Source organism: Stenella coeruleoalba (genome assembly GCF_951394435.1).
Source record: "Stenella coeruleoalba genome assembly, chromosome: 8".
In the NCBI taxonomy this organism is placed as follows: Eukaryota; Metazoa; Chordata; class Mammalia; order Artiodactyla; family Delphinidae; genus Stenella; species Stenella coeruleoalba.
This window is the reverse complement of record NC_137154.1, coordinates 54,704,228-54,729,749: the sequence shown is the minus strand read 5'-3', so window position 1 is coordinate 54,729,749 and position 25,522 is coordinate 54,704,228. Positions and strand designations below refer to the sequence as shown.

The window sequence follows — 25,522 nt, the reverse complement described above, 5'->3', positions numbered from 1 at the left end:
AAGAAACAACAATTAAAAAGCTAAGAAACTGTCTCAAAGGCTTTTTTTTTTTTTTTACAATCCTTCCTCCCCAGTAGGTAATGTTATTAAATAATCCAATCCATTCACAAAATGGCTCTCTGCATCTTACTCTGGTGTAGTCTGCATATTTATGCATGACTGAGATGAGAGTTTCCTTAACATTGTTATTTCGATAACCTGAAGATGTTCTGTTACCTCTGGGCTCTCATCCTCTCCTATTTATACAGAGAAGCCCATGGTAAGTAGAAAGAAGCTCAATATTGGCTTCGCCCTCCATAACCTCCACTTCCTCCACTGCCTCCTGGACCATAGTTTCCTCCACCATATGGTCCCCCCTTGTTCCTGCTACCACCAAAGTTTCCACTCTTCATTGAGCCATAGTTAGTAGGCTGCTGATTATAATTTCCAAAATTATTAAAATTTCCACTTCCATAATTTCCTCCTCCATAGTTTTCATAGCCATCTCCGTAGCCCCCACCCTGGTTGCCATATCCAGGTCCTCCACCACCGTATCCTTCTCTTCCTCTTCCATAACCAGGGCTACCTCCAAAATTACCACCTCCAGGTCCTCCTCCACACCCATTATAGCCATCCCCCAATCCACGACCACTTCCATATCTATCAGATCCTCCTCTGAAGTTACTTTCTTGACCTCATTTAACTTTAATCACCTCCTTACAGGCCCTGTCTCCAATACAGCCACAGGTGGGGTTAGGGCTTCAACATATGAATTTTGGAGGTAAGGAGGGCACAATTCAGTCATAATAATATATTAACAAACACTTTTAGTAAATTGGGATAAGTGGACAGATTGCTCTGAGGACCATAAGTAGCAGTGGCTAACTCTGTTTGAGGGAGTTTGGAAAAACCTTGGTAGAGGTGGTGACATTTGAACTGAATCCAAAAGGATAAGCAGAGGGGAAAATTATGGGAGAGTAGTTTGTTACTGCATCCTACGTGCTGAGAGGTTGATTGAGGGTGTTAATACTTTAAAGATTATCCATTTCATTATTGTATACTTCTGATTATTATAATGTTCTTATATTGATATAAAATAGAATTCCCCGTTACTCTCTCTGTCTCTATTTGATGGAGAAGACAAGGTGATTTGTATGGCATATGACAAGATAATCACTCTTGGGCAGTCTCTTCTTTAGGCCAATTCTAAGATTATATCCACATTTCTGGCCTTCATTGGTCTTTCTAGTTTCTTCCTGACTGGTCTTTCCAGCTCCACTTGTTCATTCACTTATTCATCCATTCAGCCATTACTTACCAATCTCCTACTGTGTGCAAGGAATAGTTCTTAGGTCGGGGGATAAAGGAAAAGTTTTTGCTTGTGGGGCATATGTTCTATTGGTGGGAGTCAACCAAAAAGCAAACAAATATGTCAGTTGATGGTAAGTGCTATGGATACAAATAAAGCAGATTAGGAGGGAATAAAGAGTGCTGAGATGGGGTGAAGAGAGGTTCCTGTCGTTTTATGAAGAGTGGTCAGGGAAGACCTCTGATGAAGTGATATTTGAGTAGAGACCTGAAGGAAGTGAGGAAAGTAGTCATACGGATATCTGGGGGAATATGTGTTTTTAGGCAGAGTGACCATAGGTACCAAAGCCCAGAGGTGGGAGTGTACATAGCCTGTTGGTGGAAGCCATTGTGCCTGGAGCAGTGTGAATGAAGGAGAGAGAAGTAGGATACCAGGTCAGAGATGTAGCAGGGTAAGATGGGGGGTGGAGGAGGAGGATAGAGGTAAGATCATGTATGGCCTTGTAGGTCTTCATAAGAACTTTAGCTTTTACATTGAGGGACTTGGGAAGCCACTGGAAGATTTTGAGCAGAAGAGAGTGATGTGATCTGAGACTTACATTATAAAAGGATCACTCTGGGAGGCAGGAGTGGATCTGTTAAGAGTCTACTGCAATACTCTAAGTCACAGTTTCTCCACTATTAACATTTTGGGCCAGATAATTCTTTGTTGCGAGGGGCTGTCCTGTGCATCATAGTATTATTAGTAGCATTCCTGACCTCTGTGCATTAGATGCCAGTAGTACCTCCTCAGTTGTTTCAACAAAAATTTCTCTAGACATTGCCAAATTTCTCCTTTGGAGAAAAATCTCTCCCCCCTAGCCTCCAAATATTGAGAACCACTATTCTAGGTAAAAGTTGCTGATGGTTTGGACCAAGGCAGTAGCAGTAAAGGTAATGAGAAGTGATTGGATTGTAGATATATATTGAAGGTACAGTTGTTAGGATTTGCTGGTGACTTTGAGGTAAAGGTGATAGAAAAAATGGAGTCAAAGATGAATCAGATTGGGATTTCCCTGGTGGCACAGTGGTTAAGAATCCGCCTATCAATACAGGGGACACAGGTTTGAGCCCTGGTCTAGGAAGATCCCACATGCTGCGGAGCAACTGAGTCCTTGAGGCACAACTACTGAGCCCACGTGCCACAACTACTGAAGCCCATGCACCTAGAGCCTGTGCTCCACAACAAGAGAAACCACTGCAATGAGAAGCCCACGCACTGCAACAAAGAGTAGCCCCTGCTCGCTGCAACTAGAGAAAGCCCGTGCATAGCAACAAAGACCCAACACGGCCAAAAATAAATAAATAAATTTATATATATTAAAAAAAGATGAATCAGATTTTTGGCTTGGGTAATTGGAAGAGTAGAATTGCATTGAGATGGGGACAGGTGAAGAAGGAACAGATTTTTGGATCTGTTAAGTCTGAGTGCCAGTGACACAGGTTTGTCTTCTGTTGTCTTTAAAAATGCTCTGTTTCTTGAAAGTAAGAAGTAGGTCTCCTCATATTTTCATCCTTTGTGACTGCACTGTATCTGGCATGTAGAACAAATTCAGTAAATGGTGAATGAATGATGAGATTATTTACTATTTCCTTGAATGTCTAGATTGTTTATTGTTTCCTAAACAGAGCTCATGCTTTTTCCTCCTTTGGGCCTTTGCTTTTGTGGTTCCCTCAAGGGGATTCTCAACCCTCACCCCCATTCTCAGTACCTCTATTTATGAAAATTCTACTCCTTTTTAATACCCAACCCAAATACTGTCTCCTTCACAAAACTTCCCCCAGCTCTACAGATATAGTTGGTGTCTCCCTTCTCTGTACTTTTTGCCTTGTTTGAACTTCGTGTACATTTTGATTTAGTTAGTTGCTTTATATCTGACTGGCACTGAATAGATTTTTGCCTTTTTCCCCCCTTTTCCATCCTTCCATTGCTTATTTCTTTTCTTGAAGTATTTTGGTAAGCCATTATTGTTATCTATTTATTTTATTCTCCACCTCATTCCATAGTCCTTAATAGACAACAGGCTCTGCCATGTAATTACAAGAAAGAATGGTATATTAGGTGACTATTTTAATAGAACCCAAATCATCATTGTTGACTGACTTCCTCCTACATATTTTTTAAAGACTTTATTTTTTAAAATTATTATTTTTTATTTTGGCTGTGTTGGGTCTTTTTTGCTGCGTGCAGGCTTTCTCTAGTTGCGGTGAGCAGGGGCTACTCTTCGTTGGGGCACGTGGGCTTCTCGTTGCAGTGGCTTCTTTTGTTGCGGAGCACAGGCTCTAAGCGCACGGGCTTCAGTAGTTGTGGTGCATGGACTCAGTAGTTGTGGCTTGCAGGCTCTAGAGCTCACACTCAGCAGCTGTGGCACACGGGCTTAGTTACTCTGTGGCATGTGGGATCTGCCCGGACCAGGGCTCGAACCCGTGGCCCCTGCATTGGTAGACAGATTCTTAACCGCTGCGCCACCAGGGAAGTCCCCACTTCCTCCTACATTTAACTGGTAATATCAGAAGTTGTAATTCTCAATCAGTAAATGTATTGGTCTTAAATTATTTGTGGTTGCACAAGAATCAAATAAAAACAATCATTTTCAAATCCTACAGCCACTGTCAGTTGAAACCTGTAATGTCTAAACAAATTTTGCTGATTATTACTGATCATTAGCCTTTATATAGTGTTAACAGTGGTTGCAAACTCATATGCTTGTAGAAGTCAGCTGAATAACCTAAAGGGCCTGATTAGGCTAAGATGACTACATAGACAAAACATCACTGGTCAAGATCCATGGGTTGAATGAATAGTTTGTGAATTATTTACTTTGGAAAACCAAAGGACTATATAAATGCAAGGAGTAATTGCACTTAAAACAAGTTAACTGCTAACTTGTGTAAACTTGGGCCAGTTATTTGATATATGTAGGATTTTATTTCTTTCACTGACTATGTAGTTTAGTCTTTTAAAGTCCCTTCTACCTCATTTGATTCTGCTTTTTCATTTCTTTAGTTAATAGTTTCTTCCTTGATTATAATTTACTAGCCCTCAGTAATAAATAAAATGCTGGCTTCTTATTAATATACCTCAATTTCATGAGTCTTGTATTTCATCAGAGGAAGCCATGGTTAGCCAAGCTTCCTATAGCAGTACCCACCATTGAAAGAGACAGCATGTGAGCTGGTTGGTCTGCATTCTATAACCAAACCAGCATCTGGTTTTTGAGAACTGAAATCTAGAATAGAAGATGCCTGAATTTGATCTTCCTTGCTAAAGACATTAGTGGTCCTGCCTTATACTATATGATACATGTTTTGTAGTTTCTTCCATCTTATCCTGTTTATTTTATTTATTCAGTTTTCTAGTGCAGTACTTTTTACAGTTTTATGTATGCCACTCTCCCTTATTAGTGGTGATTCCTGGAGTCATAGGCCATTTCTAGGTCATCTTTAATCCCTGTAACCAAGTACAGGCAAGGGCACATGGCAGATGTTTGATAAATGTTTGAAGAGATAGAATACTTACTAGATTTGCAGGTGATAAAGACTGGAAGGAAAAACTACTGTGCTAGATGGCACAGAGAGAGAGAGACAGAGAGAGAGAGAATGAGCGAGTGAGAGCGAGTGAGCTTGAAAAGGTGGGTTGAAGCCAAAAAAGATGAAATTTAAGGTGGATGGCAGTGAAGTTCTATATTTTAAGTCTGAAAGAAATGGCAAAATATGGGGAGCCTAGAGGAGACCTAGCCTGATGCTATTCTTATGAAAATTGTGGTTTGGGCTGCCTAAGGCCAGTGTCAGCCAAAGGCACTGCAGTGGCTAAAAAGCTAGTGCAGCTTCAGACTGAATTATTAGAAGTACAAAGTATAGTTAATGGAGGTGATAGTCCAACTACGTTCTATAGGGGATACACTGCCCTTAGACTATCACCTTTCCCATAGGGTACCAGGCAGTAAGAGGGTCATTGCAAACAGGACTGTGTTTAGTGGAAGGTGCCCTAGTTGCACCAGGATCATTGCAAACAGGACCGTGTTTAGTAAAAGGTGCCCAGATCACTCAAAGTAGAGTTTGAACTGTTCCCAGTCTGCAATGAGGTAAGCATAGAAATTGAGAGAGTTTAGAAACTTTTACAATAATTTGACAGAGTAATTTTAGGTCTAATGAATCTAATGAAAAAGAAAATGAGGTTTATCTTATATGTCTTTTTTTGTTTGATATTTGCCCTTTATTTTTTATTTTATTTTAATAGACTTTATTTTTCAAGCAGTTTTAGGCTTATAGAAAAATTGACCAGGAAGTACACAGACCTCCTGTGTACTCCATCTCTCCCACTCCTCCCAGCACTTCCTCTATTAACATCTTGTTATCAGTGGGTACAATTGATGAATCAGTATTGATACATTATTATTAACTAAAGCTCTTTGTGTTGTATATTTCTGTGGGTTTTGACAAATGCATCGTATCAGGTATCCACCATTATAGTATCATACAGAATAGTTTTACCACCTTAAAAATGCCCCGTGGGGACTTCCCTGGCAGCCCAGTGGTTACAACTCCGAGCTTCCACTGCAGGGGGCATGGGTTCCATCCCTGGTTGGGGAACTAAGGTCCCGCACGCTGCGCTGCGCAGTCAAAAAAAAAAAAAAAGCCCTGTTTCACCTGTTCATCCCTGCCCCCACTTTCTTAGCCCCTGGCAACCACTGATCTTTTTGCTGCTTCTATAGTTTTTGCTTTTCCTGAATATTATATAATTGGAGTCAGCCTTTTCAGACTAGTTTTTTCACTTAGCAGTATACATTTGGGGTTTTTCTAGGTCTTCATGGCTTGATAGTTCATTTCTTTTCTTTTTTTTTTTTTTTGCGGTACGCGGGCCTCTCACTGTTGTGGCCTCTCCGTTGCAGAGCACAGGCTCCGGATGTGCAGGCTCAGCGGCCATGGCTTACGGGCCCAGCCGCTCCGCGGCATGTGGGATCTTCCCGGACCGGGGCACGAACCTGTGTCCCCTGCATCGGCAGGCGGACTCTCAACCACTGCGCCACCAGGGAAGCCCAATAGTTAATTTCTTTTATTGCTGAATAATACGCATTGTATGGATGCTTGTCTATCCATTCATCTATTGAAGAATATCTTGGTTACTTCTGAATTTTGGCAATTATGAGTATGGCTGCAATAAATATTTGTGGACAGGTTTTTCAACTCATTTGGATAAATACCTAGGAGTGCAATTGCTAGATTGTATGGTAAGCCTATATTTAGCTTTATAAGAAACTGCCGAACTGTCTCAGAGTGGCTGTACTATTTTGCATTCCCCCAGTAGTGAGTGAGAATTCTTGTTGCTGCACATCCTCACCAACATTTGCTGTTATCACTCTTTTGGGTTTTAGCCATTCTGATAGGTAAGTAGTGGTATTTTGTTGTGTTTTAATTTGCAAGTCCCTAATGACATATGATGTTGATTATCTTTTCATGTGCTTATTTGCCATCTCTATATCTTCTTTGGTGTGGTGTCTGTCCAGATTTTTTTGGTCCATTTTTTGATTGGGTTGTTTGTTTTCTTATTGTTGAGTTTTAAGAGTTCTTTGTATATTTGGAATATAAGTCCTTTATCAAATGTGTGTTTTGGTAATATTTTCCCAAGTCTATGACTTGTCTTTTCATTCTCTTAATACTGTCTTTGGCAGAACAGAAGTTATAATTTTTAAATAAGTCCAAGTTATCAACCTTTTCTTTTATGGATTGTGGTTTTGTTGTTGTATCTAAAAAGCCATCACCCAATCTAAGGTCATCTAGGTTTTCTCTTTTGTTATCTTCTCGTCATTTTATAGTTTTGCATTTTACATTAAGGTCTGTGGATACATTTTGAGCTAATTTTGTGAAAAGTGTGAAGTCCGTGTCTAAATTGTTTTGCAGGTGGATGTCAAGTTGTTCTCGCACCATTCATTGAAAAGACTGTTCTTTCTCCATTGAATTTCCTTTGCTCATTTGTCAAGTATCAGTTGACTATATTTGTGTATGTCTATTTAGGGTCTCTATTCTGTTCCACTGATATATTTGTCTGTCCTTTCACCAATAACACACCACCTTTATCACTGTAGCTTTATAGTAAGTCTTGAAATCAGGTAGTATTAGTCCTCTGATAGATATCTATATGTAGTTATAGTTATATTGATCAGATGCGTTGCCTAGGCTACATCCCAGACCAGTTGAGTCAGAATCTCTGCTAGGACTTCACTATATATTTTTAAAGCTTCCCTGGTAATACTGATACACAGGGCGAGTTAAAAACTGCCATACTCAAACCATAAACTTCTTGAAGGTGTAGTCCTGTTCGATGGTGTGTATGTCTCTGGTGGCTTGTACAAGATGCTTAAATAGTTATTGAATGAACAAATGATTAAAAGAACTGAGTGTGTTTATTCTGGAGAAGAGAAAATGTGCATGGCCTTGATAGATCACCATATACACATATCTGAAAGCCTTTAATATGATTTGGCATTGAAGGATGTTTTCTGAGTGCTCTAGTAGCCAGAATTGGAAGTTTACAGAGAGGCACCTGGCTGAATATTAGGAAGCACTGTCTCATAGTGCTCGTTGCAGATGAGCTTTCTGTTCCTGCATATTCCAGCAGAGCCTATCTGTAAGAGCAAATGCTGCATGGGATGGGAAGTTGGGTAAGGTCATGTTATGATTATTGATGATTACTTTGAAAAACTATGTCCAAGACTGTGGACTCTTTTTGATTCTCCTCTCATTCATAAGTTGAAGGACAAGGGTGTGGGCCCAAAAGAACGTCCTAAAACTACTTTGAAGCTGAGTCCTCATAGTGCAGCAGATTCCTCCAGTCTGTATTACTGACCGATTCTCTGTATGGGCAAGGGGATCTTCAAGAAATTTCCTGTCTCCTCTATCAAATTTGAGACTTTGATAGTTGGAATAACACAAGTACTCAGGGTCTGGGAAAGGTGAAAAATACTTAACAGAAGAGCTCTTTCTGTCCTCCTGGAGTTCTTCCTCTACATCCTTCTGCAATTAGATTACTTTGGGCATATCAAATGGAGGTGTAGACATCTGTCAGGGAAAATTTCTCTCTAGCACACTTAAATTATTGATCAGACATAATGCTGGTTACCTGCTCTTTGCCAGGCTGTAGGGAGAGGGATATGGTAGTCAATACAAAGATGACTGACATGGCAGAGAGAAATAAAGCATAGGCTTAAGAGTCAGACCAAAGTTGGAATGACTCAGCCATTTACCAGCTGTGTGGTCCTGGGGAAGTCACTGCCCTCTCTCACTCATCACATCCTGTCTTTTACCGAGTTCGGCTGCTGCTTCTTCCAAGCTGTATGCTTAGAATATTCTTGTTTCTTCTCATCTCTTCTTCCAATATGTTATTCTAAATCATTACCGTCTTCTTCTGCCTGGAGTTCTGAAAGAATCTACTGATTTGTCTTCTTATTTCCATAACTCTCGCCTCTGTTCTCCATTCAGCAGTCAGTGATTTTTAAAAAATATAGATTAGACCTTGTCATTCTGCTTAAAACCTTCCAAAGCTTTCCCATTGCTAAAGCCTAGAACAAATCCCAGACTCCTAGTTATGACCCACAAGAGACCCTGCCTAATCTGACTCCTGACATGTCTCTCAAGAGCAAGACATAGAGGGGTAGTTGACGAGGGAATTTGACGTCCTACGGAGCATTTGGAAATGTGTGAAGATGTTTATTATTGTTTCAATTATTGAGGGGCACTACTAGCATTTAGGGGGTCTGGGCCAGTGTTGGTAAATATTCTGTATTGTTCTGCTCAGGGCCCTTTACAATGCCTGATTCACAATATGTGTTTAAGAAATCCTTATTGTACAAAACCATATGCTTCCTGGGACTCAGTTTTGACACATGTGAATTGGTAGTGTGTCTAATTCATAAGGTTGTGGGGAGACAGACATAAGATTTTGTAAAGTACCTGGTACACAACAGCACTAATAAATGGTAGCTGCTGCTGAGCTTTCTTTGCTTAGAAGCAGCTATAAGCATCCGCCCAGTGTTTTCCCTAGGGCATTAGAATTAGCACCTGACACCTTTGTTCGAGGCGGTGGGTAGGCGCATTTCTTTCCTTGAAGCCTAATCTGATAGAATGCTAGGTTTGATTTGAGTTGTCCTGGAGTCCAGACCCAGCTGGAGAAACTAAGGCACAGAGGAGTTCTGGTTCTCTTCCTTGACTCTGGGGCCCACCCAGGAAGCTCTGACAGTCCCTGGAAAGACTGGATTCACTGAGAAATTACCCCCTGCTGAAGACTAGGTTGGGGAGAATAGCTGAGAGGGTGGCAAGGTAGTAGTCTCCCCGCCTTCCCTCAGAGCCTCTTTGCAGAAAGGAGAAGCGCGGTTTTCTCCCGCCTCCTTCCCTCCCTTATTTCCCCGCCCCTTCTGCTTCGCCAACCCTGGAGCAGAGCTTTCGCTGCGCCCTGCGAGGGCGGGAGCGTGTTGCGCCCTGGAGCCAGAGCTGGGGCGGCCGAGCTGCTGGGAGCCCGGCCCCAGCTAAGTAGAGCCACCTGGGTGGAGCCCAGGGTGTTGCGCGGCCGGCCAGGCGTGAGGGAGGTGCGGCTCTGCTACAAAAACCGTAAGCAGAGATGCCGGGGCCATATCCCGCCGCCAGGTAATGCTGGCCCACCCTGGGGCGCGCTCAGCTGCGCGGTGCTGGGGCGGGGGGTGGGGGGGGTGGGGACGTCTCTGCTAGCTTCCGGGGAGTGGTGACGCGAGTCCGGTAGATTTAGGGTCTCTTCCTTTAAGAGACCCTAAGTGAGAGAAGGGGTTTAGGGTGGAACCCCCAGATGAGCCCACCCAGGCCTAGGCCATCCCTGGAATCAGAGCTCTGGCTAGGGAAGAGTGTGAAGGGGAAGCTGGTTTTGGGGGAACTTGCTCTGCCTCAGGAGCCTTGCCCCTTTGCAAGCACCCTTCTGCTTGGCGGCTAGGGTGATGCTTCCCTCAGCCTTGGATTAGCGGCTGGCCTGCTGGGACCATGGGGGCTTTTCTCTTGGGTGCTGGGGGGGGCATTGCATTATAAGTGACTTGTTAAGAGGTGGAGTAAACTGAGAGCTGTGAGACCTGGGGTGGGGTGGGGGCGCTGGTCCTGTTCAGGCAGCCTCTGTGGGGCCGCAGTTTCCTTATCTGTGCAATGAAGGGCTTGACATTTTGTTTGTGACTCTGGCATTTTCAGGCTGTCAAACTGCCTTTTGGACAGGTGAGTTGGTAAAAGCCCCAGAATGGACTGCAGAAATGTCCCCCTCAACACTGTAGGAGATAGGCAAACTTGGGACACAGACCTTGGAGGCAAACTTGGGAAGAAGACCTTGGTACCCTGTCTTCCAGCCAGTCTTTTGAATGGCATCTTACTGGGCTGCTCAGGACCCCGTGGCTTCACAGACGAGGCAGAGGTTGAGAATGCTGATTATTTTAGTGTTGAGTGTAGGTATATTGGGTGTAGGGAGATGGGGTTGGGAAGAAGCAGATCAAGGTATATTAATGGTTTTTCTCCAAACTGGCCAATTGTTCGATACTTGGGCATAAAGCTGCTTTAAACTTGGCTGTCTTCTCTGGAGCTTCCTCCGTACTCCGTCAAGCTAATGACAGACCTTGAGGCTGTGTAATGTCTTAATCGCTATAATTCTTTCCTTTTTGATCATCTGAAACTAAGAAACACATGTCAGGCCTGATACTAACCTACCTTGATTATTTTGGACTGCCTTCCTCCCCCCAGTTGTTCTGTGACTCTACCTCCTTATCATCTTCTCCCCACTTTTCTTTCTGCTTCCTACTCCTGAACATTTTTCCTGTCCTGCGCTCTACCCACCTTTTCTCCCATCCCCACTTTCTCCATTCTTACTGCTCCCCTTTCTAATCCCTTTCCTCTCATGCTTCGCCTTTCTAATCCTTTCCCCTCCATAGCAGATTTTTCCTGATCACTATCTTATGTACCATCCCCATCCCTGTCCCTTCATATTCACACGAACTACTCTTTAATTTTTATTATGGACTTGACATTGTATATTTATTTGCTTATTTCTTTGCTTCTCTTACTAATCCATAAAGTTCATGAACACAGGGACTTTGTCCTGTTCAGCTAGATTAGTACTGGTACACTGTAGATGCTAAATAAGTGTTTGTGGAATAACTGAATATGTGTGTGTGTGAGTGTGTGTGTGTGTGTGTGTGTGTGTGTGTGTGTGTGTGTGTGTGTGTGTGAGAGAGAGAGAGAGAGAGAGAGAGAGAGAGAGATTGATTAATGTAGCTGCTGAAGGAGGAGATCATTCCAGGTGAGAGGAGGGAGTACAAGCCAAGGAGTAGAAGGAGAAGAGAGAATGAGAGGATGGCTTTTGATGGGAGAAGGGTCACCTACTTCACTGTAACTGGGTGGTACAGTGCAGGGAAGCATACAGATTTAGGAGTGGGAAGATAGAGTTCTTCTGCAAAGATTTCTGTTTTCTCATTGAAATTTGGCTCATTGGCTAAGGGAAGGGGTGAATGAGAAGCCCAGTTGATGCTCATTTGAGGCAAGGTAATCATAAGTAGGGAGAGCCTCATAATTTTCAAGCTAAAACAGTCAACCAGGTAATGTTCTCTAGGATACTCAGCTGTTTCAGTCTAGAGACAGTTTGGAGAGAGTTGAGCTCAACCATCCCAAAGCTGGGATTTTGTCAATTGAATTTTGGAAAGGGAGAGAAGGCAAGGGGGTTGATTGTTCTTGTTTTTGTTTTTTATCAGATTTACCTTGCCTCAAATGAGCATCAACTGGGCCTCTCATTCACCCCCTCCCTTAGCCAATGAGCCAATAGTTTATTGTTCGTACTGTTATGAGCATGGGTGTACAGATAGCTCTTACAGACCCTGCTTTCAATATTTTGGGGTATATACCCCAGAAGTAGAACTGCTGGATCATATGGCAATTCTGTAATATTTTTAATTTTTTGAGGAACTGTTTGCTCTACTGTTTTCCATAGTGGCTGTACCATCTTATATTTCTACCAGTAATTCATAAGGGTTCCAGTTTCTCCACATCCTCACCAACACTTGTTGTTTTCTGGGGTTTTTTGATAGTAACCATCCTAAGGGTATAAGGTGGTGTCTCGTAGTTTTGGCTTGCATTTCCCTAAATATTAGTGATGTTGAGAATCTTTTTTTGTGCTTGTTGGCCATTCATGTATCTTCTTTGGAGAAATGTCTATCCAAATCCTTAGCCCATATTTGAATTGGGTTGTTTGTTTTTTTTGTTGTTGAATTTTAGAGGGTTCATTTTTTTTTTTTTTTTCGGTACGCGGGCCTCTCACTGTTGTGGCCTCTCCTGTTGCGGAGCACAGGCTCCAGACGTGCAGGCTCAGCGGCCAAAGCTCACGGGCCCAGCCGCTGCGCGGCATGTGGGATCTTCCTGGACCGGGGCACGAACTCGTGTCCCCTGCATTGGCAGGCAGACTCTCAACCACTGCACCACCAGGGAAGCCCAGGTTGATGGTTTTTGATGTTTAAGTGATTTTGTTGGACTATGTTTAGGGAAAAAAGAAAGTGATTGTAGTGGGGACTAACCGATAGTAGATTGGAGCTCAAAAGAAAGTCTGGGAATTGTAGTGGAAGTTCTTGAACAAGTGAGCTACATGGATAGGAAGTTGTGTTTGGAGTATATATGATTCTCTCTAGATATTGGAGTCAATGAACATTTTGAGGATAAGGTCCAGGGTGTGATCATGGGAGTATTGGCTAACTTGGACTATAGGTCAGCAAATGAAATAGCCAGAGTATTGGAGGGGTCATCATTGTGGCTGTTGAATCACCTAGAATGTTAACTGGAAGGGTACAGAAGAACACTGATCTAGGGACCTTTGAGTGGAGTGTCCAGGAAGTAGGTATTAGGCGGCAAGGGAGTGTGATAGCAGCCAGTGGAGGCTACTCAAAGGAACAGAAGTTTTACAAGAGGAAGAAAAAGGAGTGGTTTGGAAATGGCACTGAAAATTAAGGACCACACTGATAGGTTGGATGTAAGAGAGAAAACAGCCTTCAGTTGAGAGAGCTGCTAGAGAAGTCTCTTTCTCAGGAGATAACCAAATTTCTTTTAAGGCAAAGAGGCAAGGGGAATGAGCCCATGACAAATGGGAAGTTCCAGAGGAAATAGTGGGAGGGATCCAGAGTCAGGAAAGGGTTGAGGAATTTGGTCAGATTAGAGGACATACAGGAAAGGTTGGGTTTGAGAGTTTGGGTGGTCAAGGCTGTCTGAAGTAAATGGACACTGGAAGCTTGATTAAATTAGTTGTGATTCTCTTTTAAAGGAGAGAGGGCAGTCTAGTTTCATTCTTTTGTTCCTAATACTTCCAAGAGAATATGTTCCTTTGAGGCAGCGTGTGGCAGTGTGGGAAATCATAGGATATGTTCAGGCAGATTGACTGGAAGATCATCTATCTAGGAGACAGCAGAATAGATTCCAGTGTTTCTTGGGAGGTTAAACTAGATCACCTTATTGGTTCCTTCAGCTCTCAGATTGTATGAGCCTCAGGTTTTAGTGATTATTTTCTCATTTCAGGCCATCCGTGGGGAGGGCTGGAGGTTTGAAGCTTAAATTTGAATTTTTCCCTTAACTATTGGGAATAGCTCAACAGGGGATACAGGTCAGGAATTTCCCAAGATGGTAGGAGGAGGATTATAAGACATTTGGTGCTGGTTTCTGTGAGTGACTCTAGTGACTATCTGCAGGGGTGATAGGGGTGAGGAAGATGTGTAGTATTATTGGTAGGGGGAGGAGAGGGTGAAGGTATAGGGTCAACATAAGTTAATTTAAGTCTCTGACTCCAAATCTCTCTGCCTTTTCCATTTCACTTTGCTGCCTCTCATACCTCTCCAATTGTAGGAAGTTTTCCAGGTATTCTGTTTCATTGAGTGATCTTAGCTAAGTTGCATACCCTTATGGGTTTCATGTTAGAACTATGAAATAAAGATTTGGAACTAGCTGATTTTTCAAGATCTTTCCAACTCCTGTGTTTTTCTTCTCTAAACCAGGCTGCCTTTTAGTCAGTGAACCGTTACTAATTACCTAGTTGTGCCAGGTCTGTGCTGGGTGGGACTCGGGGACATAGACATTAATCAGACTTAGTTTTGTCCCTTGACTTGTTCATGGTCTGGTGAGGTTGATATCATGAAATATGGAACCTGCTGCATAGAATTATGTATAAAATGCTATTAAATTTGGGGCAAGGTAGAAATAGGAGGGCTGTGTGAAGATTTTGTAGAGGAAGTGAATCAAGCGGGGTCTTGAAGAATGAGTAGGAGTTTTCTTGGCAGACAAGTTGGGACATTTTAGGCAGAGAGAACAGTGTGGGCAAAGGCAGTAGCCTGAAAGCAGATTGGGTTGGAATGACAAGTTTAGAGATAGAAGAGATGAAACTGGATAGATGAGTGGGGGATGAGAACAGGTATTTTTTGAACATCTATTTTGTGTCAGGCAGCATGCCAGGAGCTTTTATATATGCTTTTCAATTCTCATGATAGCTCTGTAAAATAGACAATCCTATTTGTATTTTAAAAAAGAGGAAACTGAGGGTCAAAAATTAAAGTAGCTTTCCTAACAGCTCAGAAAGAGCTTCCAGTTTTCCTCCCTGCTACCTTAGCAGTTGCTTTCTTGTTGCTAAACCACTGCGAGTGGCTGGAGGCTGCACAGCGGGAATGTCTTTGACTTGTCAGAAGGACATCCCTCAGCAAATTCAAGACTGTAGCATTCCAGGCTTCTGCCAAAGAAAACCTCCTGGCACAATTTAATTAAAGATCAGATTCTCATAACCAGGTGTCAAGGGCATGCAGTACTCCCCAGTCTTGGGTGGAGTGTTGAGCATGCCAGTCTTAGCAGCTCTGAGTTGTTGGAACTGAGAAATGTGATTAATACATGAGATAGGTTTTATTTCTTTTTTCCTTCCGCATCTTCATTTAAATAATGGCCTGAGGTAATATTAAAGGTTATCTAGTCCATTCCTTTGCCTCTAGAGTGAACAGTGAGGTATGGTATAGTGGAAAGAGAGGTGATTCTGCAGTCACACAGACTTCATTTCAGGTTCCTGCCTCTGCTCTCCACTAGCTGTGTGACCCTGGGTGGCTGGCAGCATCTCTGAGATTTTGCTTCTTCTGATTTGTTCACTCTTTTATCCCCAGCGCCTAACACAGTCTGGCAAACAGTAGGTGATGAATAAATATTTACATGAATGAATGAGAAAAATAATACCAACCAAATAGATTTCCAGGTTTTCTTGTACACTCCATTAATGTTAGTGGTTATTGAAATATCAACCCCAGGTGATGGCTGAAACCCTATTTGTAAAGACAGTTAGTCCAGAAGGTTCAATGGGGATACTCTTAAAAGAATTTTAGCAACTTTGTTAGTCAATTTAGAGAACTCTCCTAAATTCCAAGTCCCATTGTGTGAGCTCAAGGCACCACAGAGTCGTCAGTGCAGATGGATAGCAGCTGGTCCCCTCCTCCAGGGAACACTTCTTTTCTCATTGTCATCCCTCAGCCTTTTTTAATCAACAGCGTCATCTTTTATTTTTAACATGGGACATTCATTGTACAGATCTAGAACTGCTTAGAAAGGACCATTTTTCTGACTAGCGCTGTATGTATTGCAGAAAATGAAAGGTCCTCTGTGATTGCTGTGTCCTACTTTTTCACCTTCATGTTGCGTTCTACCACACTGTACTCTCACACATGTTATTCCTATGATCTGGGATATATTTGCCTTCGTCGTTCTCTGTCAAAATCATTCATTTTATTGTCTGTTTTCCTTGGTCAAGGTAATATACCAATGCCTGGGCCTATCCCAGACCAATTAAAATCAGAGTTAAAGCAGTGGTATTCCCCCTGCACCCCTGCCGCCCCCGCTTTTTAATTAGGAAAATCTGAAACATACAGCAAAGTTGAAAGAATTTTATAGTGAATACCTGTGTAATCGCCATGTAGATTCTTCTACCATTAACATTTTCATGTTAACTTGCTGTATCACATCCATTCTATATTGACATGTATATTATATCACATCCCTATGTTCATCCACTAATGTATCTTACTTTTTAAAAATGCATTTCAAAGTAAATTGCAGATATTAGTATACTTCCTCTCTTAAGTACTTCATCTGGTGTTTTAAAAAGCTCCTCGGGAATTCTAATAGTCCAGAGTCAAAGACCACTAGTCTGACCTATTTATTCTTTAAGCCCCTGCTCTTTTTTTTTTTTTGGCTGCACTGCGCAGCATGTGGGATCTTAGTTTCCCGACCGGGGATGGAACCCATGCCCCCTGCAGTGGAAGTGTGGAGTCCTAACCACTGGATCACCAGGGCATTCTCCTAAGCCCCTACTCTTAACACCACTTCTTCTGAGAAGCCTCACTGATGACCTCAGTTTAATATAGTCTTTCCTTTCTGTTTCTTCTGACATTTTACTGCTTGTACTATTCTACAGCACTGTTCACAATTGGCCTGACATTGTGGTGTTCTAGGTCCTGTCTGTTTTGCTTACTAGACCGTGAGAACCTCTAGAGTCGGGAACATATTCATTTATTTATCTCTATATCCCTGGTTTCTGGCATAGCACCTTACAAGTAAGTACTCATTAAAAATTATTTGAATTGTACTTGAATGAAGAGCCTGCAACTGCAGTAAAAGGTGTACATAACTTTCACATGGCTGATTTGAGGACCAAGAAATTATTTATCTTCTCTGTTGCTTGCTCATGGCAGACATTTAGTAAATATCAATCTTAAGTCCAGCCCAAACATGTTTATATATTTCTATATTTGCCATTGGCTAGATTTGACGGATCTAAATGTAAATCAGAAGTAACATAGTTTAGGTCAGAATAGGTACAGCGGAGTGAGAATTACCTCAAGTATAGTTGGAAAATCCTTTGGCAGAGAGTCAGAAGACTTGAGTTCCAGTCCCCACCTTTAAATTTCTGTGTGATCTTTGGCAATTTCTTTCTGCTTTTTGGACCTCCGTACTCCTGTTACGTGAGGGGGTCAGATTAGATGACCTCTAAGGTTGCTTCTGGCTTTGATGTTATGTGTATCTTAAAATCTTTGATTATCTTGGCTGTGATTTATACTTGTGGCTGTGGAATCCAGATGTGGTAAAGTAGAAAGAAGTAATTGTTGGTGAACATACTCCTCTGAATCCCTGACTGGTTTTGTTCAGTATGTAAAGTACCTTGTACATACTGGCTACTTGAAAAGTGTTTTCTTTCCCTTTTTTCTACTCTAGCACTGTATCTTTATGCTTTTTATAGAAAAAGAAACATAAATCACTTCCCCTCCTTGGTTGCCTCTTGACTAGTGTCTGTCTAGAGACTGACTGCTCAGGAGGAAACAACAGTTTGCAGCTCATAGGTGAAGAGAGTTCTATTAGGACTATAGCTAGTAAATAACAGAACCAGGACTTAAACTTGTCTGATTCTAACTCCAGTCATCTTTTTACTATATCGCCCTGCCAGTGGCCCTTTTGAAACCTCACAGTGATCCTACATTTATTATAGAGTCATTCAGTTGATTAATAATTAGTACTTCAGTATAATTAGTTGCTTATAAATTAGTACTTCAGTATAATTAGTTGCTTATAAATTAGTACTTCAGTATAATTAGTTGCTTATAAATGAGACTCTGGGGCATTGGTAACACATGGTCAATCTGTCTTTCTCTCTGTTATATCAGTTTGTCATCTAGGATAGATAAAGGTTAGTAAAGATTTTAAGATACACATAACATCAAAGCCAGAAGCAACCTTAGAGGTCATCTAATCTGACCCCGTCACGTAACAGGAATACGGAGGTCCAAAAAGCAGAAAGAAATTGCCAAAGATCACACAGAAATTTAAAGGTGGGGACTGGAACTCAAGTCTTCTGACCCTCTGCCAAAGGATTTTCCAACTATACTTGAGGTAATTCTCACCCCGCTGTACCTATTCTGACCTAAACTATGTTACTTCTGATTTACATTTAGATCCGTCAAATCTAGCCAATGGCAAATATAGAAATATATAAACATGTTTGGGCTGGACTTAAGATTGAGGAACTTTCATTCTAAATGTTGGCCTCGGGCTTAGCTTTATTTTGCAGCTTGTCAGAAGGCGTTGGCTTGTCATCCTTCCAAATCTTTGACCAGCAGAGATTGCTAGAAGATTTAATGTATATTTGGTCATGTTATTCAAGAGCTGAGTGTATTTCTTGCAAATCAAAACTACAATGAGGTAACATCACACAGGTCAGAATGGCCATCATCAAAAAACCTACAAACAATAAATGCCAGAGAGGGTGTGGAGAAAAGGGAACCTTCCTACACTGTTGGTGGGAATGTAAATTGGTACAGCCACTATGGAAAACAGTATGGAGGTTCCTTAAAAAACTAAAAATAGAACTACCATACGACCCAGCAATCCTACTTCTGGGCATCCGGAGAATACTGTAATTCAAAAAAAGATACATGCACCCCAATGTTCGTTGCAGCACTATTTACAATAACCTGGACATGGATGCAACCTAAATGTCCATCAACAGAGGAATGGATAAAGAAGATGTGGTACATACATACAATGGAATATTACTCAGCCGTAAAAAAGAACAAAATAGTGCCATCTGCAGCAACATGGATGGACCTAGAGATTGTCATACTGAGTGAAGTAAGTCAGACACAGAAAGACAAATATCGCTTATATGTGGAATCTAAAAAAAAAAAGGGTACAAATGAATCTTATTTACAAAACAGAAGTAGAGTCACAGATATAGACAACAAACTTATGGTTACCAGGGGATAAGGGTGGGGACAGATAAACTGGGAGATTGGGACTAACACATACACACTACTGTATGTAAAGTAGATAACTAATAAGAACCTGCTGTATAGCACGGGGAACTCTACTCAATACTCTGTAATGGCCTATATGGGAAAATAATCTTTAAAAAACAGTGGATATATGTATTTGTATAACTGATTCACTTTGCTATATACCTGAAACTAACACAACATTGTAAATCAACTATACTCCAATAAAAATTTTAAAAAAAGAATTCTTTTTCCTATCAGGATTGAAATTTTGGACTTGTTTTCCTATAAACAAAGTTTAGAATAGTGTATGTTTTAAAATGTGCTAATTATTGTGCTAGGTATAGATGGACAAAATGACCTCTGAGTGGATCTATGAAGTGTAAAGAGAGTAAAGACTTGTGCAGAAGCCATAGGAAAGGACTGGATGGAGGGCTGCAGAGAAACTGGAAAGTAGTGTAAAAATATTAAGTCCAAGTAAGTTCAAAGGAAAGGTTCAAGAAGGCACAAACTTGTGTTCTGTGAGTATAGTTGAAAGTACTGGCACTGTTTAGCACTGAGAAAATAGATTTTGGGCGGTGGAGGGAGTCTTGAGAGATGATTTCAGGTACGTAAAGTTCTGAAGAGGCAATAGACTTTCACTGAGTAGCCCTCATATAGGATTTAGGAATAATAAATGGAAGTAGTGTTTGTTCATTTGTTGTTCTTTTATTTATTCATTTGCTTGTTCATTTGTTCAACAAATCTTTACTGATTACCTGTTCTGTGCCAGGCCTGGTGTTGGGGATTGCGATGACTGAACTTTGTTCTTGAGGAGTTCATAGTCTTAAGTCTGGCAGGGAAGGGAAGTGCAGGGAGAGGCAAATGTGTAAACAAATAATTGCAATTCAGTGTGAGAAGATAAAACAATATAAGTGAGGGCTTCCCTGGTGGCGCAGTGGTTGAGAGTCCGCCTGCCGATGCAGGGGACACGGGTCCATGCCCCGGTCCGGGAAGATCCCACATGCCGCGGAGCGGCTGGGCCCGTGAGCCATGGCCGCTGAGCCTGTGCATCCGGAGCCTGTGCTTCGCAACAGGAGAGGCCACAACAGTGAGAGGCCCACGTACTGCAAAAAGAAAAAAGCAATATAAGTGAGAGCTCTCTAAATGAGGTCACCAAAGATAGAATAGGCTGACTCGTGAGACTGTAGATTTCCTATCACTGGAGGTTTTCAAGCACAGGCTAGATGACCTGGGCTGGAATGTGGTACAGAGTATTCAAACATTGTATTCCAACAACAGATTTTAGGTTTTAATAATTTAGAATTTTTTTTTGAAATTGGCGATCTACCACCTAGAGTTCTCCAAACACAGTGGAAGAACTGAGAAATGAAGAAAAGCCTTATCAGAAAGGTTGATGAAGCCTTTCTTTTTTTTTTTTTTGCAGTGTGCGGGCCTCTCACTGCTGTGGCCTCTCCCATTGTGGAGCACAGGCTCCAGACGCGCAGGCCCAGCGGCCATGGCTCATGGGCCCAGCCGTTCCGCGGCATGTGGGATCCTCCCAGACCGGGGCACAAACCCGTGTCCCCTGCATTGGCAGGCGGACTCTCAACCACTGCGCCACCAGGGAAGCCCTGATGAAGCCTTTCTTGGTGAAATTCTGGGCTGTCATCCTGGAAAGGAGTAATATTCAATGAAGCTTTTGGCTGAAGGACCTAAGAGGCAAGGAAGGGCCTGCTTAGGGTATCAGGTGGCTGCAGGGAGTGTAATTTTGGAACTGGCAGTCTGAAGTGGGAAGGTACTCTTGAGAGCTGGGCCAGTAGAAATTCTCTTTGGGGGAGCTGAGGGACTTGAGTTGGGGCTGGGAGGGAAAGCAAAGACAAATCTGCAAAATGAAACTGGAAGAAATGGATAAAAAGCACACCACCCAGAGAGTTACTCTAGATTAACAAGATTGTCCTTGCTTACTTGATTTCTTTTGTTCAGAAAGAGAAGTGAGGAGCAGTGGGTTTGTCAGAGGTAGGTCAGGATGAATTATATAAACAGATGAAGTTTAAATTTGATCTTAAAAGATGAGTAAGATTTTCATCAGTCAGAGGAGGGAGAAATCACTGACAAGAAGCATTGGGGTTGGGGGGTGTAGGGCAAGAGGAGGGTAAGAGACTACTTGGCAAATTCAGGAGAACAGAGATTTCTGAAGTGTGGTTTGAATGCAAGCTGTGTCCAGGTACAATGGCTTAGTTTGTGAGGCAGTTCAATATCAAAGATTGCAAAGGACTTTAAAATTTCGTCTGTACTGAATTCCTTAAAGGCAAGGTATATAACTATGTCAAACTTTTGATTAATAGAAATATTTATTGAATCCACTGTTGAGTTAGATACTATACTAGGCTCTTTTGGATTACAAAGGTGACAAAATCGTGCCTGATCTTTGGGTTACATTCTTCTGGCGAAGATAATTAAAACATAGTAAAAATAAATGTGATAACCTGGAAATATACCCATTGCCTTTGGAGTGTGGAGGAGGGGACCTTAACTTCTTGAAGGTGAGAACATTTCAGAAGGGCTTCATAGGAGAAATAGCAGTTGAGGGGCTTCCCGGGTGGCACAGTGGTTGAGAGTCCGCCTGCCGATGCAGGGGACGCTGGTTCGTGCCCCGGTCCAGGAGGATCCCACATGCCGCGGAGCGGCTGGGCCCGTGAGCCATGGCCGCTGGGCCTGCGCGTCTGGAGCCTGTGCTCCGCAACGGGAGAGGGCACAACAGTGAGAGGCCCGCGTACGGCAAAAAAAGAAAAAAATAGCAGTTGAAGGATGAGTGAATTTGAGGATAGGGAAATTGGCATTCTAAGCAGAGGGAACAGCATGTGTACAGGAATGAAAGTGTGAAAGCTACAGTATACTTGAAGAAGTTGGGTGTGGCTAGAGTATAAGGGGAATTAGAGGGAGTGGTAGTGGTGGGAAATGAAGCTGATGGTGGAATGGGTTAAACAATGGGAGGGCCTTTAACAGCAAGCTAAGGAACTTTAGCTTTTATTCTGGGATGTCACTGAAGGGTTTTAAGTAGAGGTATGAGTGTTTTAAGATCACTGATGGCGTGTGGAGAAAGGATTGAGGGAAAAAATGGATGCAAGGGATCATTTAGCTCTGCATTTATTAGAAAATGTTAAGACTCCTATAGATTTTGTCCATAGCATTTAAGTAGTTAACTTCTAAAGCAGTGGTATTCAATTCTGGCAGGCACTGGGATCACTAAGTTTTAAAATTATAAATTTTGGGCTTAACCCAGCCGTACTAAATCAGAATTTATGAGGGTCATACAAGGACATCTATATTTCTGAAAAGTTTTGGTGATTATTACACTGTTTTGTTTTGTTTTGTTTTGTTTTTTTGATGATTAGAAACTTCAGTCTAAAAAGCACTGTTGTATTTGACTCTAAGGAGCTTACATTCTAAATAGTCATGGTTAAAGATATAATTTCCAGGGGCTTCTCTGGTGGTGCAGTGGTTGAGAGTCCACCTGCCGATGCAGGGGACACGGGTTCGTGCCCCGGTCCGGGAATATCCCGCATGCTGCGGAGCAGCTAGGCCCGTGAGCCATGGCCACTGAGCCTGCGCGTCCGGAGCCTGTGCTCCGCAATGGGAGAGCCCACAACAGTGAGAGGCCCGCGTACTGAGAAAAAAAAAAAAAAGAAAGATATAATTTCCAGTGTAGCATGAAGAATAATGAGAAACTTTATTAACTCTGGATATATTCATATTTATCTATTGTCAAGCACACTTATTTAAGGTAATAACATCTATCTTCACTAAAACTACTGGTTCCATCTGATAGGGATTTTTTCCCTTTTCTTTTAGATTTTATTCCTTCTGTTTCCGAGAAGCACTGGAAATTGCCTGTAAATTCAGCACCATATAGGACAAGATGGTTAATGCATTGATCATCATATATTTAGAACAAGGTCAAATTTTAGAGGAAGGAGATACTGGAGAGATGATAAAGCCCAGGGATCAGCAAACTTTTCTTGTAAATGACCAGATAGTAAATATTGTAGGTTTGTGAACAACCTAAATATTTTAGGCCTGTTGCAACTACGTAGTATTGCCATTAGAATGTGAAAGAAGCCATAGACAATATGTAAGTGAATGGATGTGGCTGTGTTCCAGTAAAACTGTTTACAAAACCAGCAGCTTTACTGACCATTGGTATAGTGATACAATTCCTACCAGAGAAGGAATGATTTTCCTAAGGTAACAAAATTAGAGCTTGGCAGAGAACTCACTATGTGGAATACTGTTGGCAGTTTTATTTAATCTTCATGTGAATGACTGAATGGAACCCAAGTGGTTAAGGAATTTCTCTAAAGCTTGTTAAGTAGCACAGGGATTCATTCTCAGTTTAACTGGGCCAAATTTCTGCCTTTTAAATCACATCATGGTGGCTTTTTGTGCTCTCCGATGCCTTAGATAGGAGAATGAAGAGAAAAGCAAGAACCTTGTGAATTTTCAGCAGTGCTTGGCACAGAGTAGGTATTACATCTTTGAGTATGGTGGACTGAATAAGATAGAAGTAGTCATGGTATGCAGTGGAAGGGCTTGAGGTGGGTCCTGGAGGAAGGGTTGTAAAATTTGGATTCCTTTAAAATTTTCAATACCTATTTCCTTTTGCTCAAAAAATAATAAAAGAGTTATGTTCTTCTTTCTGATTCCAGTAGCTGCTGCTGGTGCTGACAATGTCGAATAACGGCCTAGACATTCAAGACAAACCCCCAGCCCCTCCGATGAGAAATACCAGCACTATGATTGGAGCTGGCAGCAAAGATGCTGGAACCCTAAACCACGGTTCCAAACCTCTGCCTCCAAACCCAGAGGAGAAGAAAAAGAAGGACCGATTTTACCGAGCCATCTTACCTGGTGATAAAAGTACAGTATTTCATTTCTTTCTCATCATTTGTATACTTAAAAAAAATTTTTTTTGGTAACCTGAATATAATATTTGTCCCTTCCTTGATTTAATTTTCCTTTAATTCCTCTTTTTCTCATTAAATATTTTCCTTATTCCTTATCTTCTTTTCCTGAAATGACTGTGAAGTCAAATGGAAAATAGACCCATTATTATACTCTATTAACTATATCTGACCAAAATTCTAGGAAAATAATTATGCTCTTGCCAGATTTTGGGCAATCTGAAGCCATATATTTACTTTTTTTTTTTTTTTTCATTTTAACATCTTTATTGCAATATAATTGCTTTACAATGGTATGTTAGTTTCAGCTTCACAACAAAATGAATCAGTTATATCTATACATATGTTCCCATATCTCTTCCCGCTTGCGTCTCCCTCCCTCCCACCCTCCCTATCCCCCCCCTCCAGGCGGTCACAAAGCACCGAGCTGATCTCCCTGTGCTATGCGGCTGCTTCCCACTAGCTATCTACCTTACGTTTGGTAGTGTATATATGTCCATGCCTCTCTCTCGCTTTGTCACCGTTTACCCTTCCCCCTCCCCATAGCCTCAAGTCCATTCTCTAGTAACTCTGTGTCTTTATTCCTGTTTCACCCCTAGGTTTTTCATGACATTTTTTTTTCTTAAATTCCATATATATGTGTTAGCATACGGTATTTGTCTCTCTCTTTCTGACTTACTTCACTCTGTATGACAGACTCTAGGTCTATCCACCTCATTACAAATAGCTCGATTTCGTTTCTTTTTATGGCTGAGTAATATTCCATTGTATATATGTGCCACATCTTCTTTATCCATTCATCTGATGATGGACACTTAGGTTGTTTCCATCTCTGGGCTATTGTAAATAGAGCTGCAATGAACATTTTGGTACATGACTCTTTTTGAATTATGGTTTTCTCAGGGTATATGCCCAGTAGTGGGATTGCTGGGTCATATGGTAGTTCTATTTGTAGTTTTTTAAGGAACCTCCATACTGTTCTCCACAGTGGCTGTATCAATTTACATTCCCACCAACAGTGTAAGAGGGTTCCCTTTTCTCCACACCCTCTCCAGCATTTATTGTTTCTAGATTTTTTGATGATGGCCAGTCTGACTGGTGTGAGATTATATCTCATTGTAGTTTTGATTTGCATTTCTCTAATGATTAGTGATGTTGAGCATTCTTTCATGTGTTTGTTGGCACTCTGTATATCTTCTTTGGAGAAATGTCTCTTTAGGTCTTCTGCCCATTTTTGGATTGGGTTGTTTGTTTTTTTGTTATTAAGCTGCATGAGCTGCTTATAAATTTTGGAGATTAATCCTTTGTCAGTTGCTTCATTTGCAAATATTTTCTCCCATTCTGAGGGTTGTCTTTTGGTCTTCTTTATGGTTTCCTTTGCTGCACAAAAGCTTTTAAGTTTCATTAGGTCCCATTTGTTTCCTTTTGTTTTTATTT

The 25,522-nt window shown here is 41.6% G+C and overlaps 1 protein-coding gene across 10 annotated transcripts in view; it reads left to right on the top strand.

Annotated features, from left to right (window-relative positions):
• PAK1 (p21 (RAC1) activated kinase 1) overlaps window positions 1-25,522 on the top strand; it is a 298,535-nt gene that overhangs the window by 63,125 nt on the left and 209,888 nt on the right. For all 10 annotated transcript variants that reach the window (XR_013829588.1, XR_013829589.1, XR_013829590.1 and 7 more), the window contains exon 2: window positions 23,831-24,041. Coding sequence is in view for 6 of the 10 variants with exons in the window: in XM_079930716.1 (XP_079786842.1) it covers window positions 23,852-24,041 (190 nt within the window). In the remaining 4 variants the exon portion in view is untranslated. The remainder of the gene's footprint in view (window positions 1-23,830; window positions 24,042-25,522) is intronic.